The sequence below is a fragment of the Vidua chalybeata genome, chromosome 27, assembly GCF_026979565.1.
Source record: "Vidua chalybeata isolate OUT-0048 chromosome 27, bVidCha1 merged haplotype, whole genome shotgun sequence".
Lineage (NCBI taxonomy): Eukaryota > Metazoa > Chordata > Aves > Passeriformes > Viduidae > Vidua > Vidua chalybeata.
The window spans coordinates 674,455-691,036 of record NC_071556.1 but is presented as its reverse complement, the minus strand read 5'-3'; the positions used below and the strand labels follow the sequence as shown (position 1 = coordinate 691,036).

General features: G+C 59.6%; 3 protein-coding genes across 6 annotated transcripts; 1 reads left to right on the top strand and 2 right to left on the bottom strand.

Moving 5' to 3' along the window:
• Positions 1-170: 170 nt before the first annotated feature.
• NDUFA7 (NADH:ubiquinone oxidoreductase subunit A7) lies at positions 171-1,735 on the bottom strand. Its single transcript, XM_053965962.1, has 4 exons — positions 1,652-1,735; positions 1,478-1,527; positions 1,235-1,384; positions 171-414 (listed from the first exon to the last, which is right to left on the bottom strand). Exons 1-4 carry the CDS (start codon positions 1,700-1,702, stop codon positions 318-320), a joined length of 348 nt encoding a protein of 115 aa, XP_053821937.1. The 5' UTR covers positions 1,703-1,735; the 3' UTR covers positions 171-317.
• Positions 1,706-2,318, top strand: RPS28 (ribosomal protein S28). The gene is made up of 3 exons (XM_053965963.1): positions 1,706-1,873; positions 1,944-1,991; positions 2,067-2,318. Exons 1-3 carry the CDS (start codon positions 1,835-1,837, stop codon positions 2,187-2,189), a joined length of 210 nt encoding a protein of 69 aa, XP_053821938.1. The 5' UTR covers positions 1,706-1,834; the 3' UTR covers positions 2,190-2,318.
• A 1,544-nt stretch (positions 2,319-3,862) lies between these two features.
• On the bottom strand, positions 3,863-16,211 carry KANK3 (KN motif and ankyrin repeat domains 3). 4 transcript variants are annotated; one of them, XM_053966001.1, is made up of 11 exons: positions 15,215-15,309; positions 10,668-10,742; positions 8,658-10,394; positions 8,038-8,137; positions 7,700-7,897; positions 7,115-7,202; positions 6,573-6,792; positions 6,095-6,237; positions 5,643-5,843; positions 5,460-5,558; positions 3,863-5,282 (listed from the first exon to the last, which is right to left on the bottom strand). In XM_053966001.1, the coding sequence occupies exons 2-11, from the start codon at positions 10,702-10,704 to the stop codon at positions 5,226-5,228; spliced, it is 2,880 nt and encodes a 959-aa protein (XP_053821976.1). In that variant the 5' UTR covers positions 10,705-10,742; positions 15,215-15,309; the 3' UTR covers positions 3,863-5,225. The 4 variants fall into 4 exon arrangements, with proteins under 4 accessions (XP_053821976.1, XP_053821977.1, XP_053821975.1 ...); XM_053966002.1 differs by having other exon boundaries at positions 3,863-5,279; XM_053966000.1 differs by lacking the exon at positions 15,215-15,309 and adding an exon at positions 16,158-16,211 and having other exon boundaries at positions 3,863-5,558.
• Between the last annotated feature and the right edge of the window lie 371 nt (positions 16,212-16,582).

Sequence of the window (16,582 nt, the reverse complement as noted above, 5' to 3'; positions counted from 1 at the left end):
ACTTGGGCCCGGGGGGAGCCCTGTGAGCGAGGCTGTGCTTTACTCAGCTCTGTTCTTCATTGACTGACTACAGCTTACAAACGTCCCTGTCCTGTGTCACTATTCCAACCAACCAAATACACCGGTATTAAACAGCAATAACTTGAATAAATCAAATAAAATACACAAAATGGGGTTAGAAATCACAGCTTTATATACATTTATTAATCAGACACGAGCTCCCTCCAGCAGCTTGGAGCCACATCCAGCACAGCCTCCCTATCAGAGCTGCTCTGGAACCACCTGTGCCCATCATACAGCCTCAGCTTGCTCCCTGCTCACAAGTAGGGCTCATCCCTGGAAATTTCCCACTTCCTAGGTGGTGGTCCTGGTGTCACTGGTTTCTTGCCTGTTGTTGTCACTGCAGCACCTGAACTGGGGTAGGGAAAGGAAGAGAGAGAAAAGGCTTTAGCAGCACTCTGGAAATCACACTTGAATTTCAACAGAAGTCCAAGCTGCAAAGTAGTGCTGGAGGAGTTTGTTAATCAGAGTCCCAGAATGATTTGGCTTGGGTGGGACTTTAACGCCCACCTCGTTCTAGCCCCTGCCATGGGCAGGGACATCTTCCACCACTGCAAGTGGCTCCAAGCTCCGTCCAGCCTTGAACACCTCCAGGGATCCAGGGGCAGCCCCAGCTGCTCTGGGCACCCTGGGCCAGGGCCTGCCCACCCTGCCAGGGAACAATTCCTGCCCAATCTCCCATCCAGCCCTGCCCTCTGGCAGTGGCAGCCATTCCCTGGGTCCTGTCCCTCCAGGCCTTGTCCCCAGTCCCTCTCCAGCTCTCCTGGAGCCCCTTCAGGCCCTGCCAGGGGCTCTGAGCTCTCCCTGGAGCCTTCTCCTCTCCAGGTGAGCACCCCCAGCTCTCCCAGCCTGGCTCCAGAGCAGAGGGGCTCCAGCCCTCGGAGAATCTCCGTGGCTTCCTTTGGACTTGTTGCCACAGGTCCCTTCTTGGAGGCCCCAGAGCTGGCCACAGATAGTCCAGGTGGGGTATCGCCAAAGCAACGTGATTGAACTTCCTCCTGCCTCACTTATTTGCAAGGAAATATAGACCCAAACCATCAGCTCCACATTCTTCTGCCAATCTGGGTAACTTCCCACTGCCCCTGGGCCTGCTCTGTGCTCCCGGTACAAATGAGGAACAAGGCTGACCCCGCTCCACGGCGGCAGTGGCCACCTCCGCCCGCGTCAGACCTACCTGCCGGCCTGTGCCCCCGCGGGCAGGGTTCTCTGCGCCGCCACCACCACCACCGGCGGCAGCGACTCCCGGCGCCCGTCCCGGCTGCAGTAATAGTTATCGGCGAGCTTGTGGCTGGGGCCCACCGGGAGCCGCGGCGGCGGCTGGGTCCTAGGCAGAGAACGACCCGAGCGTCAGCGGCGGGGCCGGGGTGGGGGCGGCTCAGCGCCCCGCCCGTCGCCCGGCCCGGCCCGGCCCCGGCACCTCTTAGCGATCTCCTCGTAGCGCAGCTGCAGCTTCGCCTGGAGATCCCGCTGCAAGGCAAGGCCAGACCAGCTCAGGCGGAGCTGCCGCCCTGCGCCGGAGGCTCCGCGGAGCCGGGGGCGCAGCGCAGCATCCCGCGGGGCAGAGGAGCCCCGAGCCCGGGGTTGTTCTTACCCCCGCCAGGAAGTTGCGGATCCGCTGGATCAGACGAGTTGCCGTCGCCATCTTGGCCGCGGTGAAGGGCAGGGGCGCGGGAGGCGCCGGGAGCGCGCGCGCGGAGCGCTGGGTCTCGCGAGACTTGGAGCTATATAAAGCGACGCGGGGTTTCACCACCCCCTTCTGCGCCCCGGAGCCGCCATGGACACGAGCCGCGTGCAGCCCATCAAGCTGGCCAGGGTGGGTACGGGGGCTGGGGGGGCTGCGCCGGGCCGCGACACCGCGCTGACCCTCCGCTGTGTCCCCACAGGTCACCAAGGTGCTGGGCCGGACCGGCTCTCAGGGGCAGTGCACTCAGGTGAGCGGGCGGGGCCGGGCGGGCGCGGTGCCTCAGGCCGGGCCCCGGCCAGGCTGACGCGGGCCTGCCCCGCAGGTGCGTGTGGAGTTCATGGACGACACGAGCCGCTCCATCATCCGCAACGTGAAGGGGCCGGTGCGCGAGGGCGACGTTCTCACCCTGCTGGAGTCGGAGCGCGAGGCCCGGCGGCTTCGCTGAGCTGGACCCGGTCCCCTGCTGCCGGATCGTCCATCGGGGCATGGAGCCTGGCGCAACTCGTTCGGCCGTGGGGCGCCGGTGGGGAGGAGCGTGGCGGCCGGGTCACTGCAATAAAAGGTTTTTTCAGTAGCCCCTTGCCCAGGTTTCACTCATCGAGCGCCACCCGACACCTCTGGTTTGTCTCACACCTGAGCACCTGCCGCTTTCCTCGGGTTTAGTAGCAACATGCACTGCTTGTTACTGGGGTTACACATAGTGTCTTCATTGTAATATCACTGTTATTGCATCTTTGTTGACCTGTCACAACAAAAATAATTGTTTTGATTACAGTAGCCTTAATCCTGATCTTCCAATATTCTGTATGTGATGGTGAAGTGGCACTGGAAATTTAGTGGACCTCAGTGGAATTAAATCACAAGTTGAAAGTCAAGCTTGGTACCAGCTTTCAAAGCAACAGCCTGCTGCTTCTATCTGTTGTCCGTAAAGTGCTCAGTGAATGCTGCCATAAATACAGCTACTTGCTGTCCTTCCTGGCAGTCACCCACAGAGAGCAAGTGCTTGTCACTTCTGCTGACTCCTCCATCTCACTTTCTTTGGCTTTCCCTTCCACCACAAAATCAGTTAGCAAGATGTGTTGTTTTAGAATATTACATATATCAAAAGTGGGGCTGAAAAGTTTAGAATGAGCCTTAAAACTGTGCTGGTTCAAGGGCAGATTTTTGAGGTTTGGCATTTTTTATCTGCTTATAGAGTGGTCCAGGTTTGTGGTGTGTTTGGGCAGTCAGATCTGCAGCCTCTCCTGTATGGTCTCTGATGGGAGTGGTTTTTGTCTACAGTGTCCTGAGCTTGACTGAGGCAATTTAGTGGCAGGTGTGACTGAGGATTTGGGTGTCCTAAAGCTGAGCAGAGCACTGCTGGGACAGATGTGCATTATGTTGAACTGGAGTGGGCACTGAGGACTGTTGTAGGGCTGATGTTAGAATGTTTGTGGGATTTTTCCTTTTTGCCAGTTTTAGTTGTGCCCTGAGCAGCTCATGGACAGTTCATGGGCAACATGAGGTGAGGAGTTTGTGCCATGGAGAAAGCCTTTGTGTTTGTGCTGTTGCTTGATGTAGTTTGTGATTCTTTGGGGGTTTCAGTTTCAGAGAATTAGCACAAGGCTGTGCTCCCTGGCTCGTGTGATGCAGCAGAGCTCAGAACTGGTCATGTGTGCCAGAAGTCCTCTCAAGAGTTCAGTTCAGTGGCTGCTGTTCATTCCCCCACAGCTTCATCAGTGATCCAAGAGTGTTTGCTCTGGCCCCTGCCAGCCCTCAGTGCTGGGTGACTTGGATGGAGTGGCTTGGGGAGCTTCTGGAGTAGCCCTGTGGGATCAGCCTGGTCCCTGTCCACCTGAGGAGGGAGGCAATTTTCATCCTCACACTTGGTCTGGTAATATCAGCACCACAGAGAACCAGGGGTGGTGTAGGGCTGCAGAAAGAAATAGGCAAAGATACTGCTGCAGCTGCCTGGGGACACTTCAGCAGGAAGAAAACCACACTGAGGGATGTAGCCAGGGCATAAATGTGCAGTGAATGATTTGGAATATGGGGTCACCTGGCTGTGCCAGGCTGTGCCTCTGCCGCAGCTCTTGCAGGGCTTGTTGTGAGCCAGACAAGAAGGCAGGAGACTGCAGATGTCACTGTAATATTTCAAAATAACTTTAAATTTTATTTATATCTTAAAAATAAACATCAGTATTAAAATAACAGTAAACAGAGTAGTGTATTAGGGAGTGGCAGTGAGCGCTGTATATTAACTCCAGTGCAAAGCTGAGAGCAAGTTTCTGAGGAGGGTTGTGGGACTCCCCAGCTCAGAGCAGGTTAGGCAGGGGCAGAAATGGGGAGGCTGGGCCAAGGAGCAGAGATGGGGAACATAACACACTACCTTTGTGAAGGGCTCAGAGCAGAGCTGCATTCCCATGCAAAACCCTTCTTCCTCCTGGTCCTTGTCCTTACCCTGTTCCCACCCCACATGGTGCTCATACACTTGCACAGACACATTCTCTGACATACATGTTCCCTTTGCAGCCTCCACGTGTGTGCTCTGAGCTCTTCTGGCCTATGTGTTTTTCCTGGTGCTATCTTCAGCTGCTCTCCTCTTTGGGATGGAAAGTGGGCAGAGGGGGACTTGGCTGTAGGCTCTGGCTGTCTGCACAGTCTGTGGGACTGGCTAACTGCGGAAATGTTTAGGAGGTAATTGGTCTCTTCCTTGGGAGAGGGTACCTGCTCCCCTTGTGGGTTATAAGATAGGCAGATTTAGTCCCCAAGTGCATCCTCAGCCCCTTTTGTCATTTGGCTGCAACCCCAACTGCTCAGAGGTTTTGCTCCCATTGAGCAAATCAAATCCCAGGTGATTTCATGTTGAACGTCATCCCTTGGCCAAGCAATACAGTTTTTTTTTGCTTTGTATGCATGTGCTTGAAAAGAGGGAAAAAAATCAGGTATCAGCCAGGAAAGGAAGTGCCAGAAAAGAAGGGCAAGTATTTGAGTCTGGAAATACTCCCAGCCCCTGTCCAACGCAGAATTCCCTCTCCCATTGCTGTACAGGATGTGCCTGCAGAGCACAGTGTCCCTGCTGGGGCCAGGACTCCTCACTTGCCCTCCTGGCTCCATGTCACTGGTACTGCTGCCTTCTTGGAGCTGCCAGAGAGCACAAACCAGGTGCTGTTTCTGCTGGGTTGGTTCTCTGCTGTTCCTCCTTGCTGAAGGCTCAGAGGTGGCACAGCTCTGGTGGTCATGGCAGGGAGCAAAGGGGATGGGGTGGCTTCTGCTCACTGCATGTCCCACCCCGAGGTCACTTGGCTCTGGTCATTTGGTGGTGAGGTGGCCACATGTGGGCTGCATCCTGTGGAGGAGATGGGCGAGGGAGGCCCAGGTATGGTGCTTGTGATGGGACTAAAGCCGTAGAGAGTGGTTTGGCACAGAGAGGTGGCAGGTGAAGGGATGTGAATCACAGCCCAGTGCTGATGGTGGCCCCTGGCTGGATCCCACAGTCACTCTAATTTGGTTTCTTTGGACTCCCAGGGCTCTTTGTGGCTGTTGGTGACATCCCCTGCTGCAGAGAGAGTAGTCACCTGAGACCCCTCCAGTGACTTCCTGGTCAGGGCCAGCAGGGCTGTTCTGAGCACGTGGCACCTGAAGTGCTCTGCTCTTGCTCCTGCAGCTTCTTCCTGGAGACACTCGTCTGTGTCTCAGCCCTTTCCCCTCCTGTGGGGAGCGGTGTGGTACTCACGGGGACCTGCGCCTTTGTGCTGTTGAGGTGTTCGTAGAGGAGCGCAGCAATGTCACTGTGACCAGCCTCCAGTGCGATGGCAGCAGCATTGTTACCATCCTAGAAAGTAAGGGAGAGCATGCAGAAAGGGGTTTGGGGACGGGACATAGCGTGGGCTGCCTAGGCCCAGGGGCAGAACCTTACACTGTCCATGATGGAGATGTCGCAGGTGGGCTGAGCCAGCAGCAGCTTCACGGTCTCCAGGCGGCCGTGCTCACAGGCACACATCAGGGCAGTCGAGCCCTCCTCGTCCTGCAGGTTCATGTCGGCCCCGCAGGCGAGCAGGGCTTCCACCATCTCCTGCCGGCCATGGCTGACAGCCAACATCAGCGCCGTCTGGCCAGCCTGCAAGGAAGGGACATTGCCAGGCCACCCCCGCCCCCACTGTGCTACCCACTTGTCCCCACACCACAGGACCACTGCTGTGACAGCCCTGCTGCCAGGCAGGAGGAGCTCCTAAGGTGATGCCCTCCCCATGCACTGACGCCTCCAGGTTTTGGAGCCATTGTCCTGCCCTTGGAAGAGCTGAGCGTGGCTCTGGCATCTGCCTGGGGGTGGGGAGGGTCAAGATGTGGTGGCCCTCACACCATACCAACCTGGCTGGCCTTGGCATTGACGTTGCCCATGCTGAAAAGCCTCCTGACCACATTCATGTCCTCTTCCTGCTCAACGGCTGCCAGTGCTGCCAGCATCAGGGCGGTGTACCCAGCTTTGTTCTGGTGGTCCACGTTACAGATCCCTGCGGGAGTGGGCAGAGGGGGCTCAGGATGCTGCAGGGCTGGTGGGAGACATGGACCAAGCTACGTGCCTGGCTCCCCCTCCCAGTCCTGCCCAGGGTGCTGCGAACCTTCCCACAGGCACAGAACTGTTGATGGGTCTCCCCATGAAATCTGGGCTCCCAAATGGGCTGGGGTGACTTCTGACCCCCACACCTATGAACAGTCACAGCCCAGGGCAGCTCTCCTCGCCCCTCTGCTGCCAATGCCTTTCCTGTGTGCTGACAGGGCCAGGACATGACCTGGGGTACAGTGGGATGGTGGCCGGGGGATGTTTCTGGGGCTGGGAGGTACTGACCTGTATCCAGCAGCAGCCACACGATGTGGAAGTTGGAGTGGGAGACACTGTAGTGCAGAGCTGTGTTGCCATTCCCGTCTGCCAGGTTCACCACGTGGGTCAGGAGAGCCGGTGAGACCTCAGCAAAGGCCAGGAGATGGTTGGCAACCGTGTCAGGGATGGACGACTTTTGGCTGGACAGACGGAACCACTCCTGAAGGACCAGGCTGCTGCTGGCGAGCTGTGGGCACAGAGGGGCTGAGCTCCCCCTAAGCCTTTGCATACCCTGGCACCCACCCCCTGCTGCCACCCCAGGTGGCAGGGAGCAGAATCCCTGCTCCAGAGGGGGTGGGTGAAGGCAGGACCCTCAACTGCCCAAACCCATGCTGGGCATAGCCTGAGTCCAAATGGGTTTTGGGGTTTCTGGACAAAACTTGGAGCAAAGAGCTGTATTTTGGGGGAAGGTGCTGAGCCAGGCTTTGCTGGCCCCTCTCTGAGTAGAGACAGCTCTGGGGATGTTGGCAGGGGCTGGGCAAGACATCCCACCCCAGCACTCCACTCACCACCTCTTTGCTCTTGGCAGCACCCGGGTGGCCCAGGTGGGTCTTGACAATGAGGCAGGCCTCTCTCATCCTGGGGCTCAGCTCGAACCTGTTGAGAGCATGAGGATGTCCATGGTGCGGGGCTGCACACCCCACCAAACCTCTGAGGTCCTCAGTGCCTATAACTCTCCGCAAGGTCCCCAGAGTGCAATCTCCAGCCCGATGGCTGCACCCTGGCTGCTCTGCGTCTGCCAACTGCCATAGAATGGAGCCTTATATGGATGTGCTCAGGCACGAGTCGCCCATTCTTAGGCCACATTTTTTCCTTTTGTTGAAAAATGCTATTGAAGGCTGTTGGTTTTTTTGTCCCCCTCTAAACTATCTTCTGCAGCAAAGAAGCATCTGGGGCCTCTCATCCTTTCCTTAGCAGACCCAAAAAACTGGAAGGATTGTTTCCTGATGAATGGTCTCTGCAGCTGAATGGGTTTTTCCTACTGGCAGCACTGAAACTGGGACAGGTGCCCCAAGCTGGCAGGGCAGGGCCAGTGCCATGGCTCCCAGCTGAGCAGGGCCAGGGAGCAGGGAGCCTTCTCCACTAGCACTTACTTTTCCTTCACCTCAGGGGGCTCCAGCAGGCTCACATCAGTCCCCTTGTACTCCAGTCTGGGCTTACACGTGCCTTCCTCAGCCTCCTCCTCTGAGGTTTCAGTGTCTCCCTGCTCTGAACTGTTGGAGCTGTCGGCAGAAGCCTTCTCAGAGGAGCTGTTTGCTTCTTCCTCCTCCTCACTGGATGTGCTCTCATACCTGCACAGAGGGAGGATGCTCAATGGCAACATAGTACCAGTCTGGCCCCCTTCAGGCCCTGCCACTGGCCCTAGCCCAGGACAGGGATGCAGGGGACCAGGATTGGCTCACGAGGATGGCAGGAGCCCCTGAGCACGTACTCCCCGTTCAGCACGCCCACAAACTGCAGGCTCTTCTTGCTGCCCTCTGCCTCGCTCCGGGGAGGACCATCTCGCTTCTTCATGATGGACTTCAGGGCTCCTGCAGGGAAAGAGATGAATGTCAAGGGCCAGTGAGCAAGAATCACAGAATTTTAGAATCATGGAATGTCCTGGTTTAGAGGAGACCTTAAAGATCATCTAATTTAAACTCCACTGCCATGATCAGGGACACCTTTCACTAGACCAGGTTGCTCAGAGCTCCATCCAACCTGGTCTTAAACACTTCCAGGGATGGGACATCCACAACTTCTCTAGGTAACCTGTGCCAGGGCATCACCCCTTCATAGTAAGGAATTTTTCCTAATATCTAATCTAAACCTATGTTTTGAAACCACTCTCCCTTGTCTTGTCACTACACGCTCTTCTAAACAGTCTCTCCTGGAGTCAGCCAAGCACCCCAAACCCACTAGACCCGAGGGCAGGCATGGAAGGGACACAGGCAACTGCTGGAGCACTGGGTAGCATTGGCCCTGCAGGCACTGTCCCCAACAAGGCCATCCTCTCCGTTCCTGCAGGAACATTTCAACCCAGACCCTGGCATCATCCCTGGTGACACTCACCGGTTGCAGGGCTTGGGGCAGCTCCACTGTCCTGTGCTGGGGCTGGGTCCCAGTTGCCGTGTGTTGTCTCCAGCACAGCCGGCTCAGAGCCTTGGCTGTCTGGGCACATCGCCCCTGTTGCTCCTGCACCCAGCGTTGAGGGGCTGCTCAGGCCATCATCCAGGCCAGGCTCCATCACCTCACCTGCACCAGGCTCCTTCTCCTCTCCTGCCAGGACAATGCTGCCCACATCTGTCTGGCTGCCCTTGTCATCGCAGCTGGCAGCTGAATCGGGTCCGACTGCCACGTCCCGCCCGTCGGGGCGGCAGCCCACGGCGACGCAGGAGGTTGGGGGGCAGCACTCCACACCTGCCTCCGCCGTCTTTGGGGGGTCGCCAGCTGCCCGGCTCTGTGTCATTACCACAGCCTCCACCAGTGCCTCGGCCACCTGCGGCATGGCCATCACCTCTTTGTCCACCTGCCCGCGGGGCCGGCGGGCGCACACCTCCAGCCGCAGCTCCTCCAGCTCCCGTGTGGCCTCCTGCAGGTGCCCCTCCATCAGGGTGATTACCTCCTTCTGGTGCCCCACTGTCTGCTGCAGCAGCTCCAGCTCCCGCTCTGCCTCAGTGGCCAGCCCCAGCGAGGACTCTATCACCCAGACAGCCACATCCCTGCGTCCCTGTGTGCCGCCGTCTGGCGCATCCCCACTCTCCTGCAGCGACCGGTAGTAGAAGACGGCATCTCTCATGGACCGATCCTCCCCCACTGCCACAGAGCGGCACGGCCTCTCAGCCACCCTGGGGCTCTTGCCTGGCCAAGCCCTGATGTTCCGCTCTGGCACAGCCAGCTTCTCTGTCAGCTTCCTCAGCTCTGCAATTTTGCTCGTTCGCCCCTTCACTGGCTCTGCTTCGCTCTCTGGCCCTGTGCGGGGCGCCTCCTCACCCCCTGCCCCTGCCTCAGAGCCAGAGGGGTGATACAATGCCTCGCCAGGCTCTGCCGACAGCTTCTCCAGTAACTTTGCTTTCTCCCTCTTCAACTCGCAGATCTGCATCTCCAGGAGTGGGATAGTTTTCACCTGCTCCTCCAGGTCCCGGAGCTGCCGCAGGGCTGCAGCCATCTGCTCCCGCACGTGCTGCAGTGGGGCTGTGCCGAGCCCGGCAGCTGGAGTGCTGCGCCCCGAGCTGCCAGGGCTCACCCGGCCCCGGCCCACCTGGCCCTCGGCGCCCACTAGCACCCAGTGGGGTGGCTGGCCCAGGGTACCCGGCAAGCCCATGTGGGAGGGACCGCCACCATCCTGCAAACGGCCCTGCTCCTGCTCCAGCCTCCTGCTTGTCTCCAGCAAGGTCTTCTCCACCCGTGGGTTTGGCACGAAGCACTTGCGGGTGGGAGGTGGGAGCAGCCGCACTGGCGGTGGCGAGATGGGGTGGGAGGTTGGTTTGCTCACGGGCTCCAGGGGTGCTCGGCCGTGCGGGGACAGCAGCAGCGCAGTCCTGCCCTCCTCGCTGGCCGTGGAGGTGAGGGACTCGGTGGAGGTCCAGGCGCTGGTGTGGCTGCTGGGGCTGCGCAGGGTGCTGGGCGTTGGACGGGACCCTTTCACCCTGCGAGGCAGTGGCACTTTCTTGAGTGTTTGGCCACTTTCAATGTCATCAACATATTTCAGGAAATCAAGGTCCAGCAGGAAGCCATAAGGGGTTTCCACAGAATATGAGCTCTTCTCTCTATCGTCCTGGTCCCGGTACAAGAATGGGCCCCCAAGATCTGCAAGAGAAGGGACAGTTAGTGAAGACAGGATGGCTTTTCTAACTGGGTTATACTGGAATTTACAGCCTGCAGGCCTGTCTCCTCCATGATGTCTGATGTGTCTGTCTCCAGCACCCTCGGTGCCATAGGGTATCACAGGGCACACAGTCCATGTCAGGGTTGGTGCTGGAGTGAGGAACTCCACTGGGATGGGACAGGACAGCTCAGCCCTGCCACCCCCCTTGCCCCCCTTCCACTGTCACTACCTGGTGACAACCCTGGTCTCTTTACCTGGGAGGTTCTGATTCAGGGGTGCTGGCTGAGCCATCTTCTTCCCAGAATGCTGCTGACCAGAAGACCATCAACCTGCAACGAGACCACATCCAGCCAAACCCTGTGACCCCAGGGCTGGTGAGCCCCAGGCAGCCACACAGCCCTGACTCCCACCTGGGGAGAGCCCTGTGGCTGCCCCCTGCCATTTGCCAGGTCCCCTGGCCTCCCCCAGCCCAGGGCTGACACTGGAGCCGGGCCAGCGCGGTGCTGCCTGTGGGGCCAGGATTGTTTGTACATTTAAGGAATGCTCCACAACTCAGCTGGGATGGCCGTGCTGCCAGCTCTGAGGGTCACGAGTTGGAGCTTGGCCATACAGTGGGAGGAGGCCAGAAAAAAAAAGAGGCTGAAACCTGTATAGGTGCAATACTCAGTGTGAGGTTTGCTTTGGATAAAGGGAAACGATGCTTTGGCAAAGGCATGTGACAGCAGGGAGCTGCCAGCACCTGTCAGTGCGGGGTGTGATGCCCATTCTTGCCACTCAGGGTGCCCCACAAGGCCTCAGGGGTGTCCTGAGAGGCTAATGATCCCTAGGAGGGACCTGACTGCTTTCCTTTCTCCATAATGTGGGATAAGGCAGAGGGGAATGAAATGGGAGCCTGGGTTTCCCAGGAGCCAGGCATGGACACACTGGAGGACAGCCAAGAGGGTATGGCTGTGGTCCAGAAGTGAGCTCATGGCTGGGGGTGCGACCAGCTGTGAGCACTGAGCTAGGACCTGCTGCAACATCTGGCAGCATATGGATGCTGGGGCCCAGGTGTGAAGTGCTCCTGGCAGGAGCAGGATGGGACAACAGCACCTTGGGAGCACCCATTACTGCTGTGCATGGCACTAGAGTTCTGATGACTGTGCCCATGGGGCACAGGTGGCTGTGGGGCTGAGCAGCTGTTGATGGGCAAAGCATTTGGCACTGGGCTATTTTCAGAGGAAAGCAGAGGAGGAGGAATGCCACAGAGGAGTGGTGGCTTGAGCACAGCCCTCAGGGAAGCTGAGGCTCAGAGCTGCCCAGGGACGGTGCAGGATCTGGCCTCGGCTGCACAGAAAAACCCACATCTGCCCCTCACGCCGATGCTGCAGCCACTCCCTGGCCCCGGCGCTGCAGCCGCCAGCCCTCGGCCCCCCTGGCCCCGTGGAGCCAGCAGAGCAGCTGGGGCAGTGCCAGGCCAGGCTCGGGCTGGGCACCAAGTCCAACTGCTCAGAAGTAAGACACTTCCCACTAGCCACCAGGACAGATTTTGGGGCTCTCCTACTCCTCTGCCAAACCACCCACAGCAGATGCACATCCCGAATTCCACCTCCCTTGGAATCATCCCACCTTTGAGCAGGCACCCATTTCACCTTCCCTGGGAACATCCCAGCTCCATGCTGGCATCCACCATTCCCAAGCTGCTGGCCTCATGCCCAAGAGGGTCCCACACATCCCCCACCTCCTCTAATCCCTCCCACCCTGGGAAGAGTTTGGCTTCCTTCTCTGCATGGCCCTTACTGCAGGTAATTAAACAGTGCTGGGGCCAGGACAAACTTCCCACTGGGCTCCACACACGTTGTAAATCAAAGAGGAAGAGAGAGCAACAGGAGCCAGAGCCAGCGGGAGCGTTTCCTCGGGGGGAAGTGGCCGGCAGCTCCCTTCCGCTGCTCGGCCTGGGTATTGTCCTGCCTGGGGACAGGAAAAGCCTCCTCTGCCAAGGCCTGGAAACCTCCCACACCACTCCAGCAGCAAAGGTGCCCTTTGCACCAGCACTGCACTGGTGTCCCCTCCACTGAGCTGGGGACAGGCTGCTCGTCACCTGCCATCTCCTATGTTCCCTTCAGCCAATGTCAGCAGCTGCATCCTGACTGTGGGGGACATCCTCCCACTGCTTCCAGACCCCATTTCTTTTGGTCTGACAGGATTGGCTGGACCAGGGCATGAGTTTCTATCTTCACAAGTCCAAAAATGGTGATGGGATCTGCCAGCTACTAGCCATGTCCAAGTGGCTCCAGGGACCCCAGGATGTTCAAACCCCCCTGCAAGGTGCAAACACCCCTAGGCTCCTCGGGCTGTGCAAGCTGTCCCTGGACTGGGGAAGAGGTGTGGGGCGGGATAGGACAAGTGGGGGCAGGTGGTCCCAGTGTGCAGCAAGTTGAGTCCCCACACCCGTGGCCCAGGCACTGTCACCACCAGCCAGACCTGGCTGCCACAACCATGGCACCGCTCAGGCAGCTGCCCTCCACCTGGGCTGAAGTCTTGCTGGGGCCAATTATACAAGCCACTCTGGGGCCAAAGGCTGATTTTCAGCAGCTTTAGCTGCTCCCCTGGGCACTGGTGCAGGTTGCTGAAGGGTCTGGGCACATGGACCCCTGTGGGGAGCCCTTACATGATCCCAACTCTCTTTGGAAGCAATGAAAGTGTTGTTTCTAGCACTGGTGTTTCAACAGAAAAGCAGGATGGTACAAGCAAAGGACTGGTAGGGAGGCTTGGCAGTGAGGAGGAGAGGAGGAGGATGTGTAGGCACCCAACCACCCCTGTGGAGGCAGGGCTATGCTTTGCCCTGGGCTCACACCTGTATTTTCCCCTTGTGCTGTTGTACCAATGCCAACATGGGAAACTTGGGGCCAAAACTGGAGCTGCTCTGCTTGATTATAATCAGAAGTCATGTCAGGGATGAGGGAGGCTGGGCACCTTGTCACAGCCGAGACACCACCCGGGCCTCATGCCCCAGCCCGAGCTGCAGGCAGCACCCTGTGACCCCTGGCCTCATGGGGCGATTTCCCCTTGGGGTTCCGAAGCTCCTGGACTGGCAGAGGAGAGGTCTGGGAGAGCTGCTCCTAAAGCTTGACACCTTTGGGCCCTTTTCCTCCCCGGGGCCACAGTTGTAGCAGCCCTCAGTCCAGTTCAACCATCTGCTGCAGGGCAGCCCAAGCTGCTTCACCAGCAGGGCCAGGGCTGGACACAGACAGGGCTCTCCCTGGCTCTCCTGAGCCAAAATACTGAGGTCATGAGGAATGTGAGAAGAACAGAGTCCAGAACAACCCTGGCCAGCGCAACTTGATTTATCTCAGCCAGGCATGCTTCCCTCGTAGCTGAGCAGGCGATAAGCCCTGAAGCTTGGAACTGAGGCTGTTCCAAAGTTAAAGGGAAACCACTGAGCAAGTACACGGCTTCCTCCACTGCCAGCAGCCTGCCAGGATTCAGGCTCCTCGCACAGTCAGAGTCACATGTGCTTGTCACCTGCAGTGTTACCTCCCAGCACTGTGGCTGGATGCAGCAGGAGGTATCCAGGGCTCACGACACCTTCCTGTCCCTATCCCCTGCTGCAGGGGCTGTATGGGAGGGCCTCTGCCTATCTGCCAGGCCACCGTGGCCATGCTGTCTATGCTGGAACTGCTCCTGAAGGAGCTGGATCCAGGTGGGTGGATGCACAACGCTGACCCAGGGAGAGAAAGGGAAATGATCATCTCAACAGCCTCATTTCAGGGTTGGACTGTTATTTCTGGAGCTGTCGTCATCAATGGCCTGGTTGGCTGGGCTGGTTGCCCAGGCTCTGCACCCACTCCAGCCCCTCAGGGACCTCCCGGAGCTCACACACAACAGGTGTAGAGTCCACACACAGGCTTACCCACGTGGGGATCAGCTCTACCAGCCTCCTCACACCTACAGCACTATAGGCTCCACTAGAGAACATCAAAACCTTTCCTTGTAACCTCACCACAGCTGCCCAGCAGAACCTTCCACCAACACCTCCCGATTCCCTCGGGGCTGCTGACAACACACGCATCAATAGCGATGGCCTGGGCTTGTCCAGCTGTGAGGAGGGGCTGGGAGATCAAACTAAATTTGCAAGCGGGGAGCCCAAGTACAACCGGGGTACACACACAGCACCGTGCACAGCCCCACGGTGGGATCTCCACTGCACGCCGGAGCATCCCGAGCCCCGCAGCACTCCCGTGCCTTTCAGCACCCCAGAGGGGCCTGCAGCAGCCTGGGGTGCCATGTCCCACCACCCAGGGAACCCACAGCACATCCAGCCTGAAGAGGTCCCCAGGACCCCAGGGAGTCCCCAGAACCCCCAGCCCTGCAGTTCCACAGCTCCCTGGGAGTTCACCAGCATCCCCAGCCTTAGGGGTTCCCGGCACCCCCGGGGGATCCCCAGCGCCCCGGGGTGCCAGCAGCACATTCCAGGCACCCGCACGTCGGGGCGACAGCCCGGCCCCAGCCCAGGGGACCTGGGGGAGCCCCCGCCGCCGCCAGCCGGAGCGGGGCAGTTCCAGCCCGGCCCCGGCCCCGCTCCCCTCCCGCTCCTGCCGCCGGGGCCGTTCGGGCGGAGCCCCGCGGCGGCGGATGCCGGGGCCGCCCCGTCCCACCGCAGTCCCGCCGCGTGTGCGGGGCTCCAGCGCGGCCCGTCCGGGGGCCACGGGCGGCGGCGAGTGCGGGGCCCTGCGGGGGCCGCCTCCGGGACGAACTCCCCCCCGCCGCCGCCGGGCCCGCCCGGCCCGGCCCGTCCCGCCCGGTCCCCGCCGTCCCTCACCGTGCCGCCGGACTCCTGGGCTGCAGCCTGGACACAGCCCCGGGCCCGGGACTCTCGGGCTGCTCCGCGGCGCCGGGCAGCGCTGCCCGCCGCAGCCCCGGGCCGAGGGCGGGAGCGGGAGCGGCCGGGGCGGGGCGGGGGCGGGCGGGGACCGGCCCCGGGCCCGACGGGACGGGTACCGCCCCCGGCTGCTCGCCCCGCGGCATCCCCGCTAGCTCCCTCTCCGCCTGGGGAGGGGATATCGCTGTCCCCGTGGCCGCCCGGGGTGGGATGTGCCCCGTTCCTGTCACCTGGGGGGAGGGGTGTCCCTTACCCTTGTCACCCCCAGGTCCCCTGTCCTGATTACCCTGGGGATGGGGTGCGCCTACTGCAGTCACCCTGGGGACGGGATTCTCCCTAACCTGTCCGCATCGGGGACGGCCATCCTGCAGAAAGGGGGATCCCCTGCCCACATCACCCCGATGCTGGGGTACCCTCTGCCCTGAGCTCAACCCCGGTGCTGGCCGGGGCCCGGCGGGTGGCTGGGGTCCAGCTCCCTGCACCACCGTGCTCCCCCAGCACAGCCACCCTCGCACATCTTGCCCTCGTCCCACCCACGGCCAGGAGCAATGTGCCTCTGGGCCTGGCTGGACTCCCCGGGCCTGGCCCCGCTGGGTTCCTGGCAGCCCTCCCTGTCCCAGCAGCGGCTGTCTGTCTCCTTTTCTTGCCAGCTTTCTTCCCCGCCTGCTTCCCGTGCTGGTCGCCGAGCCGCGAGCTCTGGGCTCTCCCCCCACCCTGTAAGGACCCCGGCCATTCCCCACCTTAGAGCTTGCCCTCACTAACTGCTGCAGACGTTTTCAGCGCTGAAACCCTCAGCAAAAATTTTTGCTTCTTTTTCTTTCCTTTTCAGCTCTGAACTTCACGGGTATTTTTCCATATCTGGCACTTCTGTAACACTACTCACGGGAAGAGCAGGAGAAACAAGATGTGCTTCCCGACGGCCCTCCCAGCTGCTGGCGGGCAGTTTGGGGACTTCCTGGGAAAGGGTTTGCATCCGGACGGAAGTACCTTAATAGCTCTAATGAATCTACCTCCACTGACAGACCTTGTCCCTCTCCAATTCATTTGCATACTTGGCCTCCTCAGCATCCTGTGGTAATGAACTTGGTGATTTCACGCCCTCAGTCAGTTTCCAAAGCAGGTCTGGAATAGCATTGCTCTTGCTGATTCTCTGACTGCTTGGAGAAGTAATGGCCTGGGTCCCCTGCACAGTGTGGCTTTACCTTCTCTGTCCAGGTCAGGAAAGGTGAAGTCTGGGGCAATGAGCCAAGTCCCAGCAGTGCCCAGCTAGGCTGTGGAGCTCATGCCCCACATCCTGGCTCAGAGTTC